The sequence below is a fragment of the Prorops nasuta genome, unplaced genomic scaffold (assembly GCF_024137725.1).
Source record: "Prorops nasuta isolate Cenicafe-Biocafe unplaced genomic scaffold, Cenicafe_Pnas_1.2 PNAS00009, whole genome shotgun sequence".
Lineage (NCBI taxonomy): Eukaryota > Metazoa > Arthropoda > Insecta > Hymenoptera > Bethylidae > Prorops > Prorops nasuta.
Window position 1 is genome coordinate 5,976,817 of NW_027116806.1, and position 20,807 is coordinate 5,997,623.

A 20,807-nucleotide genomic window follows, 5' to 3' on the forward strand; every position below is an offset into this window, starting at 1 on the left:
AATAGTATAAAGAGGAGAAAAGTTGAAAAATTCATTAGCTGTATTTATAGGATCTACTTGTACAACAATGGTAGTTCACAAGTAGATAAAACTCGGTGAGAAATTATTGGTTAAAATAAATAGTTGCGACTTTTAGTGGGAGAAAAAGATGGGCGATGAAGGACGAAGGATAGACTGATAGGGGAAACAAAGTGTGCAAGTCCTTTAACGAGGCTGGCTTTCGAGAGTGTATATATCGCGTGACGAGTTCACGTTGTCACTTCACGGCTCGAAAAGTTAGGCTATTTTCCTTCGACGCGTGGTGGAGAGATTGGCAGTTTTGAGGGTATAAAGAAGAGAGCCTCCAGTTTTAGCTGCCTCATTCCCTACGCGACCCGAAACCGCGGTCCGTTATAAAGCATTCTTCCAGTTTATTAGACCAAGAGTCCTGGGCCTCTCTTTATATTAAGCATGTGAATTATTAATGCGCGGCAGTAACCATAAAATGCTGATGAAAAAAAGTTGCCCAACTCGACGGATGCTTCCAATGTTTAGATGGAAAGAAAAGCTTTTCCGAGATTGAGCGTACCGAGAATTGGCTGGTTAAACGTTCGACGTTTATGCTAAATTTTGCAGAAATTTTTCTTAGCATATCAGAAATGCTATACACTCTGCAGCGTTGCATATTTAGATTTCTAGTATTATATAAGCTCTCGACTATCGGATTTCATCAGGAAAATCAAGTTGTACGAATTGTCAGGGATCGTTATAGAGATTGAGCCTGAGATGTTATAAAGTATTGAAGGTATAGGAGTACATGCATGGAGAAAAAGAAGATATGCTAATCGAGAATCATTATAAACAGTGTTTTCGCATTTGGCTCGACCCTTGTCGCGCACGGTTCGTTCCTTTCAATATCCATCTGCGTCTCGTAGAGTACGTATTCCAACCTCCCGTTCCTCACGAAATTTTGTGGCCATTGAATATTTCATTCGAAAGATCCGTATTTTTCTCCGGTTGATTGTCATTCGAAGAGTTCCAGAAGCGACGTTGGCTGCCAGTGGGTGGGCGGAGAGGAGCCAAATCAATTATTCATCCGAATTGGCCGGGAAAAAGTCCTAATTATCCGGGGCAAATACAAGCTTAATACGCAGAAAGTGTACCACCTGCCCCTTTCTTTCCCATCGTAGCTCTGCTTCTATCCACGCTTTTCCCTCCTCCGCCAGACGTCTCCCGACCTTCCTTCTTACCGTGAATAACCATTTGTATTTCCAATTAGCTTTGCTAATAAGAAGACGGAGGCATTGCTGTAGTTAAAAAAAAATGTATAACCTCATCCAGCCACTAGGGAAATAAAGAAAAGCGCTGCTCGGTATGACAATACTGGCGGCCAAGTGAGGTTATACTGGGTGAACTACAATTAAAAATCCTCGTTCACCCTCGCTTAACCCTGCCTTGGCCTTATGCCGTATTAACGACTGGGACGTACTACGAAGGGCTCTTCAATGTTGTACCAAACATTGTCTCCTTTTTTTCGCAATTTAATGCTTGACCCCATTGCTCCCTGCTCATCGCTCTGTTTTTATTTCTATCCTCTATTTTCTTGCTTCTTGCCACATTTTTCCGTCCACGTCATTTCATAAATCGGTAGGTCACGAGAAAAAGTTGAACGTCGCTATAGATTGGATAAGGAAACGAGAAGGACCCACAAATGTTATATTATTATAAATAATAATTGATGGATAAGGAATCACACTGGTCTGCTAGGGTCATCGCTCGCATGGAAGCAGCCTATTCAAAATAACAAAGGTAGCCACGTGTTTGCAAACTTAGATTATGTTGCCGGCGACTCCGCAATCTGCCGTCATTTCAAAGTCGCAGAGGTCGCGCTAATATTGCTCCTGTCTGAACAACGGTTGCTTATTATCCTTAGTATTGTCCGGTGGGTCGTGAGACACTAGTCGATCGGCCATAATCGAGTTAGTATAATTTGAGAAAAAACTTTCAGAGACTGACCAAAGGCTCATGGTAACTTTAAACGTTTGAATTTATTGCCTCGTCGAACAGTGGTATTATATCTATGCGAGATAACTAATATTTTTGTTTATTTTCCTGTCATCGGTTAACGATAAATGAAAAGTAATAAAGGACCTCGGTTATTTTGTATCTAATTTTTTCTTGTACTCAAGTTGTGATTACGCGACAATTAATTGTTTTAGGAGGGCAATATGAGAGTGAAGACTATACCTAGGCAAAGAAAATTGCACAATTATACAAGTGTTGTTGCAGCAAGTACGGATAAATTCACAACTCAAATGGATATTTCTTCGCAGGAAAATAATGCTAAACTTCAAAATAGACATACGTGGAAGGAATGTGAGGTAAATGGTGATTTTGCTCTCTTTGACAGTTGCTAGTAAATTCGTTAAATCTCCTCTCATTGTGACAGTCATCTAACTATGTGTATGTATAATCGAGGGCAGTGAAAGTGAGACAGCCAGTTACCTCCACTACTTCAACAACCTATACGTTTCGCATGGAACGGAAAAATTAAGTGGGGGTAACCAGCTGCCTAGTTTTCGATGTCTCGAATGTATTACAAACATATGATTATTTCTCAATGTACTTATCATACCAGGGCATTTCTAATAATGTCAACACACAACTTCGTTTATATTATTATTACTACATCAGATATGGTATATTCTGTAAATATCTCTCTTTTCATTGGTAAATAATTCGATAATATTGGTAATAAGTTGCTTTAAAGATATCAGTGAATTTTTAATGATAGACATTACATTTCCAATGATCACTAGGTCGTTCTTCTTATTTGTTATTACTAATTTTGTGCAGACACCAATTTCACATTCTTTGGATAGTGCAATACCTAGTACATCGAAATGTGTTAATCCAGGGCTAAGCTACTACACTCCGCATTTCAACGGCAATCACAACAATAACATCACGAAGGTCGTTGACTTATCAACAGATTCTAATAAGAATAGCGATCGAGTCTTACCTTGCAATTCATCATCATCGGATTCCGATAGGTTTAAAGACACCTTCCTTTATCAAATAATGACAGATCCAACATTCCTGGACACTATTCAGAAAAACAAGCAAGCTAAAAAGCATACTTGTCCATTTTGCAAACAAGAGTTTCCAGACGACGAAAAGTTGGATGACCATATGGACATAAAAAAGGATAAATCGGATCAAGTAGTTTGTTGTGCTTGCAACAAAGCATTTGCGCAAAAAAGATATCTTCGATATCACCAGAGGTGCCATTCTGATAGAAATAAGTTTACATGCCTTATTTGCACAAAAAAATATACTAGGTTAGATAATTTAACGCGGCATAATGCATTCCATGTAAATCCAGATAAGTTTCCTTGTAATTTTTGTGAAAAGACTTTTGCGAGAAAAGACTTATTAAATAAGCATCAAAAATGTCACGAGAACAAAATGCGATTTTACTGTGAGACTTGCGTTAAATTTTTTAAAGGTCCACTAACACTTGATAATCATAACAAGTCTGTACACTCACCTCCATCAAATTATAATCAGTAAATACGACCAAAATAGAATATTAAATTATTGTTATTTCTATAACTAAGTATCTTGCGTATTACTGTAATACCTTATTGTAATTGTTACATTGCAAAAATATACTAAAATGCTAAATTAAGAAATATTTTATTTATACCTTATCCATCTTCAAACTGTATCCTGGTACTTTTATTTTATAATTTTAAAGTATATTCCAAAAAGGAAAATATATCTTTTTATAATAATAGGTTTTTGCTTTATTTACAATCGAAATACGTGTTGAAGATAAATTGACACGATTTGCTTTATATTCAAAGTTACATAATTTCGCCAAGGAGAAATTTGAGTTAAAACTTCATATCTTTTCAATGTGTTTTTGATTTAAAAATTTCCAACTAATATTCTTCGATGCACGTTTCGTTTGTCACTCGTAATTTAATGTAATTAAGTCGAGCGTTAAAATATTGCTCTTAATTCGCCAACGGTAGGCTTTGTTTTGCATGCAGTTTTAACGCGAGCAATGGGGTTTTACTGGCACTCTCTCTTATTTCCCTCCTCTTCATATTTCTCTTTTAACTCTGACTGCATGAGCAATAAGTTTTTTCTGTAAGAAATCCATGCGCGTACCGACAGCTTAATGCATTCACGATGCACGTATTTGAAGCGATTCTCATCTCTGTTCTTTCCGTAGCCTCTATATAATTATATATTCAATCTCCTATGAAAAGAATTTCAAGATTCAGATCTATTGAAGACACAGCGGTATCGAGACGAATGTTAGAAATGAAAGAAAATAAATATGTTTTGTGGCATTACCTTTGTCGTTATATAGATCATTCCTTTTTTCTCTTATTTGCTATTCCTCTAAGGGTTGTCTCCTTTGATCTTCTTATATGTGTGTTACGTATCGTATGCGTGGACATGACCAAAAATGTAGCAAAATTTTCCGGAACGATCTGGTAGAGAGGTTTGTGGAGATTCCGCGGTTGCTTTGCAGGGCATAAAGTCCGGTTCTTGTTCAAGCCTCGGTCCGCCCTCTTCAGTATCCTCCTACAGCTGTAACTCCCATTTGTAGCAAGAATATTTAATAATTTATTTGAGCAAAAAAACGTATTTAAGAACATTAATAGAATAATTTATCGGAAAAAGTCTTTTCAGTCTGTAAGATGATCTTTATCTGACGTATGTTTCTACCGATCTCCTTCCGCTACCGTTATTGTTTAATCTCTTCGTGTAGCTAAATTTAAGACATTTTACTATATAAAAATCTCTTTGATGTTTCACTTTACATATAATATTTACATATTATCGAGGGAAGACTTTAAACTTCTTGAAGATATTTTGAAAGCTCCCAAGTACTTTCCTCGAGTTTGCTGCATTAAGAATTCAAGGGGCAAACAAGGTGGCATTTATTCATTCTGGTATTAATGAAAAGTCTTTATGGTACAACTTATACAGATAATAAGTTCGTAGGAACGTAGAAAAACAGCTATGCTTATGAAATTTAGTATCATAGTTATAGCATTTATAAGAGATACGTCTCTGTTTCTTATTAGTGGGACCAATAATATAAGGCATTGATCCCACGATATCTGACCGTAAAGATAATTTGATAGATATTAATTTAGGCTTATGGAGACGAATTTGGTGAAGGGCGCAGAAGGTGTATAAACGAATGGTTGTTGCTACGCAGGAAACAAACAGACGTGAAAATACTGGATAAAATGGGAGAAAAAACTCGAAGCAGCTTCAGTATAGAATTCTTGGAGTTCCTGACTTTTGCCGCAGTATGCTTCACCATCGGAGGTGCAGAAGAGTGGCGTATATAGGCAAGTAGAAAAAAACGCAAGTTAGCGTAAACGACGATGACGACAGGGAGACTAAAAGAGCACTTTTAATGGAATTGTGTGCACTCAAACAAACATGCCAAATGCTTAGTAGCTTTTAAAATTACATGGGATTCTCTCTTCTCTTTTTATTGTTCCGCGCAGTCCTCGCTAACTTCATTCTTTCTCACGCTAATTTTCGCAGCCACTAGTGTTCATTAGCGGAATCAAAGACTTTTCAATTTTTTCTTGGTCAATTCTTCGCGACACAGGAATCTTTATAACGTTAAACTCTTACTTTATTAGTAATATATATATATATATATATATATATATATATATATATATATGCACACAGGAGAAATAGCGTATGTATAATTATTTACATTTCATTTTGAATGATTAAGGGACGTGCAGTAATTATATTTGGCAAAAAATTTGCTAAATATTCCTTGCCGACTGCACCGGTGGAACCTTTCATTTTTAACTATTTGCGAATGCAATATGAAATAGGAGCCTCATTAATACTGTTTGAAATGGTGTAGATAAATCCTCACGCATAAGATTTAATTTTTCATTCAGAATACGTAGTCTATGCGGGAACAAGAGAGTCGTTATGGAGCCAACGACGATCCTTTGAGTTTTGCTCGCTCAGATTAATATTATATTAATGTTGTGTGTCAAAAGGAACATCCTTTTCCCATCCTCATTTGCACCCTTATCGTATTGCTTACCCTAGTGCAGCATGTTCGTCGATGCTTTCTAACTTGGTTAAAAGTGATGTGAGTGCATCGTGAATAATTAGTAACGAAACTGTAATGCTATAAGATTATTCATTAAATTTATTTAAGATTGAAGTGTCAGGCAGAGTTTTTGTATACCGAGAGAGAAATTCAATGAAGGGACGAGCGAAGCAAAGGAAATCGGTCGATGCTCGAACAGAGGAAAAGATCGAAGGAGAATGTACATGGGAAGGCTGATTGATATGTACGAGTGCGAGCGAGAGAGGGAAATTGTGCGCTTCAGCGCGCAAAGCAGTTAGTCGAAGGCGGCCAATAATCGCTGATAATTTATTAAGGGAAAAATGCGCGCGATCCGGGCTTCCCTGGGCTCTCCGTTATTTAAGAAAATAAATATTTGATATCCCAAACAAAGGCTCGCCTCATCTCCCGCTTTAAAGCTACAGGAAACGAGAGTGGGAGGGATAAGGTGGATGAAGCAAAGACGAGCAGTACGGGGGTGTGGGAGTAGGAAAAGGCAAAGAAGCAAAGAGGGAGGAAGGGAGAGATCGGCACCGCTAAAAAGTGTCGAAGGAGGGTTGCTAAAGTCTCGCGCAGACGGTCTACCAAGAAATGGGATGGAGTGGCGACTCATTGGCCGTGAAATATGGGCTAAAAGGTTCGATAATTGATTACACAGATTTTTTATGCCGCAAGAAGCCTTAATTCTCGCCGCACCCCACTCGGAATAATACCGAGTGAGTTAAGAAACCCAAACGACGAGGTCGGAATATCGATGCGGCCCCTTCTCTCTCGACAATCTTTCAACGACCCCTCTTCCTTATACCACTCTATAGCCAATCTTCAAATTTTCTAAAATCTCAAGTATACCCTTGTTAAATGTATTCATTAAAAAATTTCCTTATAATCGTTATAAACTTTATTACGCACGAAGGACTGGGCTAATAGAAATTAACAATCGGTTAAGAATAATAAATGAATGACAGGTCGCGTAATAACATAATATAGCAGAGGTTATTTTCGCTGTATACTCGTAGTATTGGCCAGATACTTATCCGAGATTGATCCAACTGCCAATAAAGGGACAATATCGTTTGCTATAAAGAGAGGGTGCGTCAAATGTTTTCTGTGTGAAGGAACACGAATCCTAATATTAATTTTTATCGAGGCCCAAAGCTGAAGTCTCGAACGATATGGGAGGGGAGTTGGTGGCCGGGAGACGCGTATATTGATTAAAATGTGGAAGAGAGAGGGCGAAGGGCGCTTTGTTTCGCGAAAAAAAATCATCGCCAGCGCTAATTTGAAAATATTGAAGCTGCCGACAGCGAAGAAGGGAGAGTCGACTTACATAGTCGACTGGTTACGAGTGTTCGATTAAAAAATATCACGTCGCCGATACCGATATTCGCTTTTGTTTTTCTACTAATTAAATTGCTCTCCCAGATTCTGCTCCCCTCATTCTCTCCCCAAAGTAATACCCCCGTATACGTATATATAATTCTCCTTCGTATAGCTGCTCCTCGCCCCTTCGCACGAAAACCGCACGGCATCGTTTGAAGTTTTTCTCTCAGCCGACGAGCCGAACGGCTTCACCATCGATTCCACTAGATGTGCTAATTAATTGGCGAGAAAGAGTTCGTCGATCTCACTTTAGTTGGCCACTCTCTCTCTCTTTCACAAATAACCAGCTTTGGTACTCGATCGTTGCTTCTCCACATCCTGTACGAAATTTGATTTAAAAGCAGCTACAAACGAGCGGCTTAACGCGTGACGTAGCCAATTTTCGCTCGTGTTATTATAACAATTGTCGCGTTCTAGACGCGTATTAAAAATCGATTAGGTCGAATAGTCTTATCACGAGCGAACTACGAAATATTTACGAGTGTGGAGATAGAGTCGAGGCTTGCGTTACTGTGTGCAGAGAGAGAGAGAGAGAGAGAGAGAGAGAGAGAGAGAGAGAGAGAGAGAGAGAGAGAGAGTTAAGTCAGCAGTTTAGTATTGCAGGAAGAGATCAATCGATTGTACGGTCTAGATTGCTGAAGGAGCGTGAATGAAAATTGATTCGATGGATGTCATCGTCGGACACTCGTAGGGTGCTCTATAAATAGTGGCACCGATGATGGAAGGCTTTAAACGAGATGATATGGCCTGTGATCGACCCAATCAATGCATCCACTAAATCATCGTCTAAACTGACGGCTGCAGTATACGCGCTTAATACGGAGGCCATGAGATGCTGGTGGGCGACCGGAAGAGTCCACTCATTCAGCGATTGCCGATGCATAGCGTCTTTACGAGGCCCAGTTACCACTCTCCGACTACACCAATCATCCTCACAAATCATCGTGCTGTGTTTGCCATTTCTCTCTCTCTCTCTCTCTCTCTCACTCATGCACACACACATACTCGTCGTCTCTCTGTTTTACATGGACACCAAGCGCAAAAGGCGATAACGCGCTGATGCGTACACTTCGATATTGTCTATAAGCTTGTGACTCGTTGTTCGTTGACTACGTATAGATTCTGACAGGTGTAACCCAACAAGTACTTCCGGTTATTATTCTCTATCGAACGGGTTAGGAGCATGTATTCGCACAGTGGTTAACAGATCCCTACATCAAAGCAGGGTAATTGAGCGCTGTACATGGAGGGGTGCGATTGAATAGTGGCGTCCTCGTGCTATCAATCATTATTTGCACTAGGAACAATATAAATGCAGTATTAAATTCTGGATATTTTTTTGTAAATTGTTTGTGGACGGCAGAAGCGACTAATGAAATGGCAACTAATAGCGATGGAGGTTGCGTCTTGGGGTAAGGTTTAATTATATAAAGCAAAATTAGTTCCAGAGAAGGAAGGATTTCGTTACTTTACCAATGAAATAAGGAATGGTTTGGTCCAGCGAGGGCTAGAGAAAAGCTTTGGACGGGATATGGAGGGGGAGGGGGCGTGTGGGAGGGGTAAAATGATGATCGTACTCTGGCAATCGGATATCGACTTTTCCATTATCCAGAAAAGTTGTGGTGACCGTAACGGCGAAATTGGCTATACCGGAAAGAGGCTACTACGCGGAGGTGGTACGAAGACACTAATACGAGGTGAGGGTGATCCGGGGGTGGCGGTCGAGGGTGGAGGATGACATTAATTCTCATAACATTTTACGAGGCGGTATCTGACCTGTGTCAAGTCCTTTCGACGCCCTGGAGCACGGTTTAGGACTCATAACTCCCAATCACCCTAAGACATGCAGTCGCGAGCAATTCTCCCAGTACCTAGTCGCTCGTTTTATCTTGAATACTTGGAGCTTAGCGGAGGTACACGCCTGCCAGTTCGGCCTGCCTCAATCCTATTTGCGATTCGCTAGTTTTTGTTTCTTTTCTTTCTCTCGGCCTTTATTTATTTCCTGCCCCCTCGCAAATTGTCGGACTTTTGGTAATGAGCTGGAAATCAGAAAATATCGCAACACTCAAACAAAATGAAAGCTTATTTACTGTATACACTCATATACACACGGCACTGAGAGTTAACTATAGTTTTTCAACTTCGATATATAAATAATTGTAGTTTTTATCATTTTAAAAAATATACTCTTTTTTGACCAATGACTTCTATTCATAAGACGAATATCGAAACAAATATATATATACAAGAACAATGGAGAGAATGTATACACATATATGTGATATATTATACATGTTGTGTCGTTAAAGCTTACTGCGAGAGTATCCGTGTTCAATTATGCCTATACTATAATACTTGGCGCGTATAAAAAGGGAGCAGGAATGCTCTCTTGACTACTGAGCATGTCGAAGGACAAGAATTCCTTTTGATCTCGCTAAAGAATTCGTTAAGTCTCGCATGCGTAGTTTGATATTAATACACGGGGAGAAAATACCAAACGCTCATTCTCTTAGCGTGCTTGAAACTTGGCTGCTCGCGTGGCCCTCTTTCCCTCGCTTTCGGCACTTACTTTGTTATCAATGAAATAAATGAAATTCGTACATCGAGCGACGTGTCACATTGATTTATTAAATAAAGCGAGGAAGAGAATGGAGGAAGAGAGGAAAATTGTTTTTGCAAGCAAGCTTTAGAAGGAAGAAAAATTGCTGAAAATACGTAAAGAGCCGTGTAGTTTCGTTTGGCTTTCGTCAGGGAAGAGTGTGATGTCGCGATAGAGGTGGTCTGGAAAATGCTGGTCGCACGATAGAGATCGGATAGGAGGTGGAGAAGGTTAGGTTGCTTTTCGCTGGCGAAGTGCATTTGGCCATCAAATAACATCGGCAGCGCCTATAACCGGCTTACGTCCCGACATAAAGTCGGCTTGGCTTCTCTTCCTTCTACGGTCTCCTCTCGCCGCATCGCCATCTCGAACCACTAACTCGTGATCAGACCGCCTAACCACTGCTCAACTACCGCCGTATCAGAAGTTGCGACTCTTGGGGGGGCTTAAGCTCGCGATATCAGTTGATTGGGTCTAGCAAGTATCGCTGGAAAGAAGACCTACGGTCTCTATATACTCTTTTCGACTCCACGGGATCTTATATTAGAGCTTAATGTCCGGTATTATATAACTATAGAGTTTTCCCGCGATAAATTAACCTTGAATATCGTTCAAGAACGTTCGACAAGAGAGAGTTTGTCCACGATAAAAATAAACCACTCCATTGAGTGATTTCGTTTAATTAATTATCAATGTGCAGTGAAGTGTAAACTCTTTATGCCAGCTTTTACCTTCTTCTATATACCTGTGAAAATGTAATTTCATTTCAAGTTTATACTGTCACACTTTATTGTACAAGAGTAATGAAACTTTTGGCTTTTGTAATAACGCCATGATTGCCATTGAACCTTTCCTAGGTTAATACTCGAGTTTAGTACACCTGTTCGCAAGCGTACCTGTCTGCTCTTTCAGTGGCCCCGATATTTCCAATTAAACTTTCCGCGCTCCACTATACCGGCTAGCGCTTTCCCGGATTAGCGAAGATACGCACCGGCTTGTGGTGACCTTGCGGATACGAGGGGCTCAACATTCGAGGAGGGGACCAATAACTTGCCAATATCGGCATTACTGGAGCACTGAGCGCAATATAAACGTTTATGACCCAACGTGCGTCCATTCGACCCTCTGACCGAGCTACTCCCGGTTCAATCCGCCGCTTTTCCACCAGTGGCTCTCAAACGTACCTTACCGAATAACACAATTTTACTCGATTCAATAATGTTTTTCACCCAAGCGTGAAAATTTCCATGAAAGAATGATCGTCGAGCCTGCAGGTAAATAAGATTTGCAACTCAAATGTTTCCTCGCGTCGCTTCTTCCACGAGAGGTGAAAGGTTAACGTTATTATTTTACTCGTAATAAGGTGGATTTAATTTGAGATAAGGATATTTTCTTGGAGATCCGAGAGAGCGGAGAGCTACTGTACGCGGAGGTACCTATATAGCAGCATCTATAAGACATGAAATGAAAGAAGGGCGAGGATCGGTAGCCAATGTGGCTGCAACAGAAGCTCCTAGTCTCATTGTGGCGTCGGAGTCGTAGTCGGGGTGACGTCTATGCGCGTCAAGCACTATAGGTCTCTGCTCATTCTTTCTCGTAGAGATACTATGGTATTTTCGCGTGTAAGCGCGCATATGTGTACGTGTGTGCGCGGATGGCTGCACGTGTGTCCGTAGAAGACACTTAATGTTTCTCTATCTATAGCGGTCAGGAGGAAACAGCAGCCGGGATATTGTTATATACGACATTGCGAAGGACCCCAAGGGCAAGGGAAGGTGCGGAGAGGGTCGCCTCGCGAGATATCGCCCACCGCCAATTACCGCCGACCAAGAGTTATTGAAAAGATCTCCCCAAGGGAGAAGCCCCGTGGAATCGCGCTACCTACAGCTAATGAACACTGATTACCGTTCGGCGGATGCTCGTCGATGATTTGTGGCTGCTCCGTGCTCCGCAGGGTATCCGTTCTTCCACTTTGGCCCACATTTACTGATTAATTTACCAATATCGCACTTTTAAACCTTCGAATTACGGCTCTAACGTACGTATTTATTACTATTATATATATATATATATATATATATATATACACGAAGCTTGTAAATTTATAATTATATCCCTTCAGACTTTTTTTATTTTAACCTTACTACGAGCCGTCGTGTTTGCTGTTTCATTAATGTTGGTTAGAGTATAAGAGAGTATAACAGAGGGTGTTTATCGGAAACGAATCAGCGTGGAAATTTCTTGCAAGCCGGCGTTAATAATAAGGGTGTTGGCGTAAGGTATAGACAAGAAGTACAGGAAGCGAGGTTCGATTTTCTCACTCATACCGCTGACAAGGAGCCATCTCCGCCTTCTCCATCCGGTAAACGACATAATTCGCTAACACCTCTAACTCCTGATATAACAGAGTATTAGTTTTGATGCTGTCACAAGCTCGGCCCTATCCCGTCGACGTTTCGTAAAGAGACGTTCCCGGATATGCTTGGAGCCCGTACCTCGTAGCGAGTCCCTCTTTACCAATTTTCCTCCTCAAAGCTCCATCGTCTTTGATCAGCTCTCGCGACGCCCCTATAATGTCTCCCACCCCTTTACAACCCCCTCGCACTAATCCGTGTGCTCCTCCCTCCCTCTTCCACCCCTTTCGTTCTTACTCCCGTACACACCGGCCACGCTTAATTCTTCCTCGCGTCATCGTTCAGTTTTTCCAACAAAACGACACAGCATTCGTTTTTTCTGTCTGTTATGTGTATATATATATATATATACGGTTTGTGACGTAGGGAGCTTTATTGGTGGATATGATAGATTTTTAATGACAAGTTTCATGGGTAGTACAACGGATGGGCTGTGTTACGTCGATGAGATTGGCATTGATTATTCCCTGCAGATTAATTCTGGCACGTTCCAAGGAAAATCTAGACATCGACGTAGGACTTTGCCAACAACTTCGCCTCACCCTTACCCTATCTACTGCTGAAATTAGGGGTAGAAGACGGTGCTGGAAAATCTGCTTCGTCTCATTGATGCTAATGCCTTCTTTTATGATCATCATATTTATAAATGTATCCTGCCGCTTCGCCTACGTCGCATCTGCTCGTCTGATGAAAGGATCTCGTTAATTGGGAATACTGATGGCAACGCGAAAGATGACTACGCCTGATCGACCCTACCCCCGCCTCTTAGCTTTTCTTTCGCCTCGTCTCTCCATCCATCCACGCAAGATCACGGCGACGGATAAGACCCGTGGGATGTCGTCAAAGGGAGCTTATATTTATGAGACTTTCGGCAAACAAATGGATAAATCTAATATCTGCCAGAAGAAACGTCGAGTATACTCGAGCAACAACCTTCTTTGCCATACTTTGCCTAATACAATATCAATCCTCTAATTTTATAGTATTTCAATGAGGAAGGAAATAGTGTGTCTAGAGTATTCTATAAGGCACAAGAAATATCAATTTGCTTTGTTCAAACAGAAAGGATAATCTTATTATATTAATCGATACAGCGAGGTATTCTATTTGGAAAAGAATCAAGGGTTGACGACACGTCGTATTAATTAAGTTAATGTAAAACGTGGGAGAAAATCTTAAGTCTAAATAAGCTATAGTCATTATGCTTATCTGGTATTTCTTTTAATACTAGTGTGAATTACTGCAAAATCAAAGTTGTCTGGTATAGTGCTTGGTTCTCGTCGAGCGGCAACATTAAAACAGCCATAAAACAGACAGACGATGATGATCACCGAGCCAATGGTAGACAGTACCAGGCGAAATTTGTCAGTATTAAATAAATAACCCATAAAGCAAGAACATCAATCCCAGCCCGTAAAGCATTAACGCCCGATATAGGGAGACGAGGTAACGGCTGTTATTTTTCATACATGTCCAACGTGTTGTATATTCGCGTCTTACTCCCGCACACATTTTATCTTTGGCAAGAAAGACTGGCCTCTCTCTCCCCCAATCTTCTCTTAACCGATTTATACCTTCCAACGCTCCAACTTTTTATGATAGCTACTATATCGGCTCGTATCGCGAATTATGTTGAAGATCAAGAGTGATGTGTCTATTAAGGCGTAAATACTTAAAGGTCCCTCGAGACTGTGTTATACGGACTAAACTCACCTATACAGCGAGCTTCGACATCCATCTTCTATAAGCGATTTCGTTGGATCAGTAAGTAGAAAGAAGAAAAAGGAAGACCGTGAGAGACCACCAAGGCAGGCTCGATAGGTCAGAGTAAGGGCTAGCGTGTCAGCATCTGGAAACTGAAAAACGCACAATGTATATATATATATATATAGGCTGCACCATGAAGAGTCGATAGAACTTTGGAGGAGCATCAGTGTTAGCATGGTTCAGAGGCGAAAAGTAAAATAATATATTGTGGTGGGGGTGGCGGCAAGTTGCGTGTGGAAAGAGGGCAGTGGTTCCGGCCTGTCGATACAAGGAGTCGATTGTGGTTGTTGAAAGGCACCGCCGATCCCTTTTGCACAGAGGCCGACTGTGACCGACTGCGCCCCCGATATGATTCCGATGCCGAGATAGTGCCTCGGCGGACCATCTGACATTCTGACCATGCCGCCGAGCAATTTACGAAGCCTCGCGCCGTCTATTAGCCACGATTTTCATTGGCTGGGCTTAATGTGCCGCGCGACATGCAAATGTATCGCTGCATCTGCACTTTGAAGATTTATCCAGCCGCTTGGCCAATCCGTCCACTCTGCATTTCCGCGCAACTCCAATCTTCTTCCTCGCTACTTTCTTTTTCTCCGTCTGCACGGAATCACCCATTCATAATTTTGCTATTCATGAATCGAGTCGCCCTTCGTGCAATTCCCTTCCAATCTGTAATAATCATATTTGCAGATGTGTCAATGTATACTTTCGCTGAACGTGGATAAAGAATTCTGTCGAAAGTTTGTCGATTATCGATGTGCTCCAAAATCTCAAACCTTTTCACGTAACCAACAACTTGAAGACTGTCATTTTTAGTTTTAAATATCCGTACAATTTTCATTGTGAACTTTGCGCGATATGTGTAAATTCTAAAAACTTTTGAACATGTTTGAAATATTTATGGGTGGTTGAGAAAAAATGCTGATTTTTATATGTAATTGCGGTCAGTTAAATTCCAATTGTTTCACAGTATTTTTTAACGTGCGAAGTTTATCAAATTAAATGGTTATGTTTAACCTATAATGAGACGCATTCTGTCACCAGAAATGCTGAAGGTTATATTGTCGGAAATATTTTCTGTGGAAAGGATATGTTAATGTAACTTTATTCTTGATATTAACATAAAACTGCTAAATATGACAGTACCTGAAAAATATACACTGGAAGCCAGCTCGTCATTAATAGAAAGGTCATTACAAGAGAACGAACAATTAGATTTACAACACTGCACGGAAAAATCGGTAGCTTCTAATAGCACGGATTCAGTGAATGATTTCGAATCGCCACTTGCCTTACAAACAATTAAAGTATATTTAAGGCTCAAGCCCTTTGATTTGAAACAGAAATCTGAAGTAGAGGAAGAAGATGTTTACAGCGTTCTTAATGACACCACGCTATTGACCAAGTTTCCACCGTGTGATAATATTAAAGCTACTAAAAAAACGAAATCAGATGACATCGTTAAGAGAAAATATATATTCACTAAAGTATTTGAGCCAACTACGTCGCAGGAAGATTTATTCGAAGAATCAGTGAAAGCACAGGTTATTGAATTTTTAGGAGGCCAAAACGGGAGTATTATAACTTATGGTACAACTAATTCTGGCAAGACATATACTATGTTTGGGGAAAATATGCATCCGGGCATTGTTGCGCAGAGTATGGAATTGATATTTTCTACGATCAAATGTACTTCGTCTCCATGGTACAAACCATTGGAAAGCACTAGAGTGGTCGCGTTAGATGAAGCTGCAAGAATCGTAGAAACTAAACGAAAAAAAAGGTTATTGAGCATTCTGAGTCACGAAAATGAGTCTGACAAAGTTTCCCAAGCTTCGGGAAAGGATCAGTCAGAAATTGACATTAATGTTGAAAATATTGATGAGCGAAATAAAAAGTACGATGAGCCCGTGTATAGTGTTTGGCTATCATTTTTTGAAATTTACAACGAGAATGTTTACGAACTGTTGAACGAGGATGAAAGGAACGACGTGCCTTTAAAACTAATGAAAGACAAGTATGGAACGTCATATGTGAGAGACTTGAAGTCTTTCTATGCTACTTCAGCAATTGAGGCTCTCCAGATCCTGTCTGCAGGGCAATCAAGGGCAACTGTAGCACAAACTACTTTAAATTCCAAAAGCTCCCGTTCCCATTCTATTTTTAGTGTAAAATTGTGTAAATATCAGGAAATGGATGCACCGGAAAATGTTGAAGTTTTTACATTAACATTCTGTGACCTAGCAGGCTGTGGACGATCGAAAAAAATGTTGGAAGAGGGAAAACGTTCGATCGAAGCACGTAATATTAACAATAGCCTAATTGTTTTAGGCAGGTGTCTTAAAGCTGTTTGGACTAGTCAGTCGTCGAAACATAGCATGAAAAATATAAAGGGTCCATTCAGAGAGTCTAAATTAACAACAATGTTCCAAAAATCATTATCAGGTCAGGATCATCTATCATTTATTGTTACTTTGGATTCTAGTTCAGATTTGTATGTTGACACTCATGGCGTTTTAAATACTTGTGCAATTGCTAAAAAAATCGTAATAGACGAAGCGAATAAAGAATCAAAAAAGCCTTACTTGCTTGATAAGTCATTGGTTTATGCTACTTTATCAGTATCTGATGAGTTTCCGGAAAAATCCAAATCTGCAGTTACTCACAATTTTAGTAGACTATTGCAAAAACAAGATAAGAAATTGCAAAAACCAATAAAGCGATTAAAAAAATCTTCTATGGTATTGCCTTTAAAACAAATGCAAGATGGAACGCCAAGGGATGATTGGGGATCGATGAACGCTGATGATTGTAATATATGGTATTTTACTAAATATCAAAAACAAAAGAAGGAAAATAAAGAACTTGTGAAGGAAATTGAAATGTTGAAATCGAAATTAGTCAATCATGAGCAAGAAATACACGAAGAACTTGCAAATAATTATGCCAATGTCATCGATGATCTTGAAACAAGTTGGAAAGAACGAGCTGAAAAAATGGCAGTAGATGCTGCTGAGGAAGCAGTTAAGAATATTGTGCTGAAATCTGATAATCATGAAAACTCGACTCACTATATTTCTTTAATACAACAAAATGAAGATTTACGTAAGCAGGTACACGTGTTAAAATCTGACGCTGTAAATCGTGAATTAGAAGTTCGAAATGATTTAACGGATTACTATAAAAAAATAATCGATGACCTTCATGCTAAGTGGAAAGACCGATTAGAAACTCTGAAAAGAGAGGATGAAGAGTTTTTGAAATGGTCTGTCAATCAACTGGAAAGTTTTTATAAGGAAAGAATTACTAGTATCTTGGAAAATATGAAACTAAATAAAGATTTGGAATCGAACGAAGGAGAAGAATCGAACTGCACAAATTGTGTATCGCTTCAAACTGAAATTTCGCATGTTACATCAAAGACCGTAGTCATGAAACAATGTTTGAAAAGGCTTGAAAAACAGAATGAAAACCTCGCGGTAGAAAAAAATGAGGCTGAGTCAGATTTGCTGCAAATTAAAATAACTTTAAATAAATATGAGACCCTAGCGAAAGAATTAATTGGAACTTTTGATGGAAACAATTCTTTAGAGATTAATAATTCGATTGCGTTAATGGACAGATTAAAAGTAGCATTCGAAGAAAAAGTAAAAGCTTCGGATAATTTGGAAAATGACTTGAGAAAAGTAAAGGATGACAATTATTGTGTTACAGCTAAGCTTTCAACAGCTGAAGAAGAAATAACAAGATTGAAGGATATTTTAGAAGACAAGTACATCGAAATTAATACACTGAAGCAAGATTTATTTGATAAAACGAAGAATGTAGAAATGCTTGAATTGCATATTAAGCAGCAGGACACGGAAGATGAAAAAAAAAATAGTGATTACTGTTGCGACACCTGCAAATCATTTTTACGAATTAGATCCGATTTGTCCAAAAATGTATTGGTTCATAAATTGTCTTCTTCATGTTCCAATTATAATGATAAATCAATGTCCTCGCTACGTATTTGTTCTGACTCGTCGGGAAAAACTTCGTTTAACCTTTCCAGCATTGAAAGCTCTTCTCTCGAGTGCACGAAACTTACCAATCCAGAATCTCTTCGATCAAGTGAAGAAATCAGTCATGACGATTCTGGTATATGCACCAGTAGCCAAGGGCGATCTATCCTTAGCGAATCATTGGACACAGTATTGCTCACGGACATTCACACCCAAACGTATTTTGAAAGTAATGACTGTGGTCTCGAGCCCGAAAGATGTCATAAATCCGTTCAAATTAATCAAATGTCTGATGACCTAAATAATATCAAAGAAATGGTAGAGAATCTAAAGGAAATTGGAAATATGAATAAGCGTAAGCTTAACGAATATGACAATATAATAAAATTGCAGCAAAAAGATTTGGTTCGAATGAATGAAGAGAAAAGCGAAGCTACAATTAAATATCATGAGGTTGTAAGAGAATTGCAAATGAAATCAGGTGATTATGAGAAGAAAATTAACGAATTGTCAAATAGGCTAAGAATTAAGGAAGATAGCGGAAATCGCACTTCGAAATGTTTAGAAGAATATTTAGAAAAATCTGCTACATTAGAAACTCAGATAACTGCTTTGCACACTAAATTAGAAAGATCTTCCATTAAATGCATTACTGAACATATACCACGAATCGAGGAGCTAGAGAAGGAATTATTAAATAAGAATTTACGAATAAATGATATGGAGTGTAAAATGGCACACAATGAGTGTGATATAAAGAGAATATTCCAATTGCAAGAAAAAGTACATGATTTTGAAAATATTTTGAGCAAGTTTGAAAATGAAAGATCTGTCTTATGTAACGAGCTTCATAAACGCTCAGAAAGTCTATCGAGTCTCGAGGGTAAACTCAGAAAGTTCGTAATGGACACTGTAGAGCAAGAGAGTGACGTTTTGGCCTTAAAAACGCAAATAGGAAATATCGAAGATACAAATGTTAAAAATAATTTGAAAGTGAAAGAATTGAACGAGCATTTGACTGATATGTTGAAAACCATAAAAATATTTAGAGAAGAGTTGCTAGATTCGGATGAGACCCGTAAGGAAATTGAGCGATATTCGGATCAGGAAATAAATAACTTACGATCGTATTTATCGAATTTAGAAGAGAGTGCTTCACTTTTAGACTCACTTACGAGCATTGGAGATGCAAAATCAAGTTTAATTGACATTTTCAATAAATGGGATGCTAAAATGGATGGTTATGAATCCAATAAAGAAGACATCATAGTGAAGTATGATCAGCTATTAGGTAAATTGGAACACGATATTGAAAAAAGTAAAGTAGAACAGGATAAACCTAATGAAAATTCTCTATGTAAAACTGTAGAAGATATAATGATTTCTTCCTACATTGAGTGATATTAAGCGAAATCGATCTTAAATTGTTAAATGAATGTATTGCCTCATATTTTTATTCAAAGTTTAGTTTGTATGTTATTAAAGTTTCTTCATTTTGCTGCATCGAATTATCTGTCCTTTTAATTTATGAAAGTCTAGTGATAAAGTAATTAATATTTAATAGTATTTATGTTGTTCAATGGCTGTTTGGTAGTTTATTGTGCGAGGTAAATAATCTAGGAGCCATGGCACAAGCATAATGTAAGGAGATTACCGATTGGCAATATTATCAGAATATTGGTCCGTCCCCTGAGAGAAGATACTACTGTCTAATGGCGAAACGTGGTTCGAAGGTCGTTACACTAAGCAAGCTACCCTTGATACGTAGGAGTTACCATGTTTAGGTGACTCGTATGGGGGAAGCTCTGCCTCGGATTTTATTGGCAATATGCTATAATTTCTGATATTAGATGCCGCTGACGCTTTTGGCCACTCATTATACCGTGTTGCGTCCCTTTACGTGATCTTTTCCTGCAAAGTAGTCGCTCGGCCCTTTTTGCGGATACTGATGGATGAAATTATGAGGAGGGATATCGAAATTGGATTTCGAGTTCCTAAGTGGAATCTCCCAAATTCTGGGGGGTATTGCGGGTCAAACGCTAAGTCGCAATTGGGAAGACCAAATGGAAGTCGTATTATCGAGGAAGAATATATCAAAGAATCGAATGATTTACTATAAAAGCATATCTATATTTACCTTCGGATGTTCAGAAAGAAACTTGCTATACGTACTTTCATAAATATGGAATGATAATATCTCGATCACGTGGTAGGAATAGATGTCTGATGTTTTAAAAATTAAGTTTTTCTTGCTAGGAAGCAAGCAATTTATTTTTGGATATTACACGAATGACTCGTAGGTAAGCTCGTTATCGGAGTAGCAATGATGGGCAAGTGTGGTATACACGATACCGTATCGTGGCACCCATTTTCTCTAGCTCACCTCTTCGTTGGTGATTTCTTCGAGCAAATGTACCGCGAACTTTCCTCTTTCAATTGGCAATAAGATTTGATCGTTGCGGGAAATATCATCCAATTTCCTTTCTCTCCCAACCAGGCAAGAACATTGCCACTGTTACACCGCC

General features: G+C 39.2%; 2 protein-coding genes across 2 annotated transcripts; both read left to right on the forward strand.

Moving 5' to 3' along the window:
* Positions 1-1,901: 1,901 nt before the first annotated feature.
* On the forward strand, positions 1,902-3,656 carry LOC136776305 (zinc finger protein 2-like). Its single transcript, XM_066731726.1, has 3 exons — positions 1,902-2,118; positions 2,199-2,360; positions 2,836-3,656. The coding sequence occupies exons 2-3, from the start codon at positions 2,208-2,210 to the stop codon at positions 3,550-3,552; spliced, it is 870 nt and encodes a 289-aa protein (XP_066587823.1). The 5' UTR covers positions 1,902-2,118; positions 2,199-2,207; the 3' UTR covers positions 3,553-3,656.
* Positions 3,657-15,300: 11,644 nt separating this feature from the next.
* On the forward strand, positions 15,301-20,401 carry LOC136776210 (kinesin-like protein KIF20B). Its single transcript, XM_066731590.1, has 6 exons — positions 15,301-15,370; positions 15,422-19,679; positions 19,751-19,828; positions 19,877-19,889; positions 19,956-20,046; positions 20,133-20,401. Exons 1-6 carry the CDS (start codon positions 15,301-15,303, stop codon positions 20,399-20,401), a joined length of 4,779 nt encoding a protein of 1,592 aa, XP_066587687.1.
* The last annotated feature ends 406 nt before the right edge of the window (positions 20,402-20,807 follow it).

Excerpts from the sequence above, each read along its gene's own strand:
- LOC136776305 (XM_066731726.1), top strand. The coding sequence starts at position 2,208 with ATGAGAGTGAAGACTATACCTAGGCAAAGAAAATTGCACAATTATACA. Across the intron at positions 2,361-2,835 it reads ATACGTGGAAGGAATGTGAG|ACACCAATTTCACATTCTTT; the intron begins GTAAATGGTGAT and ends AATTTTGTGCAG.
- LOC136776210 (XM_066731590.1), top strand. The coding sequence starts at position 15,301 with ATGAGACGCATTCTGTCACCAGAAATGCTGAAGGTTATATTGTCGGAA. Across the intron at positions 15,371-15,421 it reads ATTTTCTGTGGAAAGGATAT|TACCTGAAAAATATACACTG; the intron begins GTTAATGTAACT and ends TAAATATGACAG. Across the intron at positions 20,047-20,132 it reads AAGCAAGCTACCCTTGATAC|ATGCCGCTGACGCTTTTGGC; the intron begins GTAGGAGTTACC and ends TTCTGATATTAG.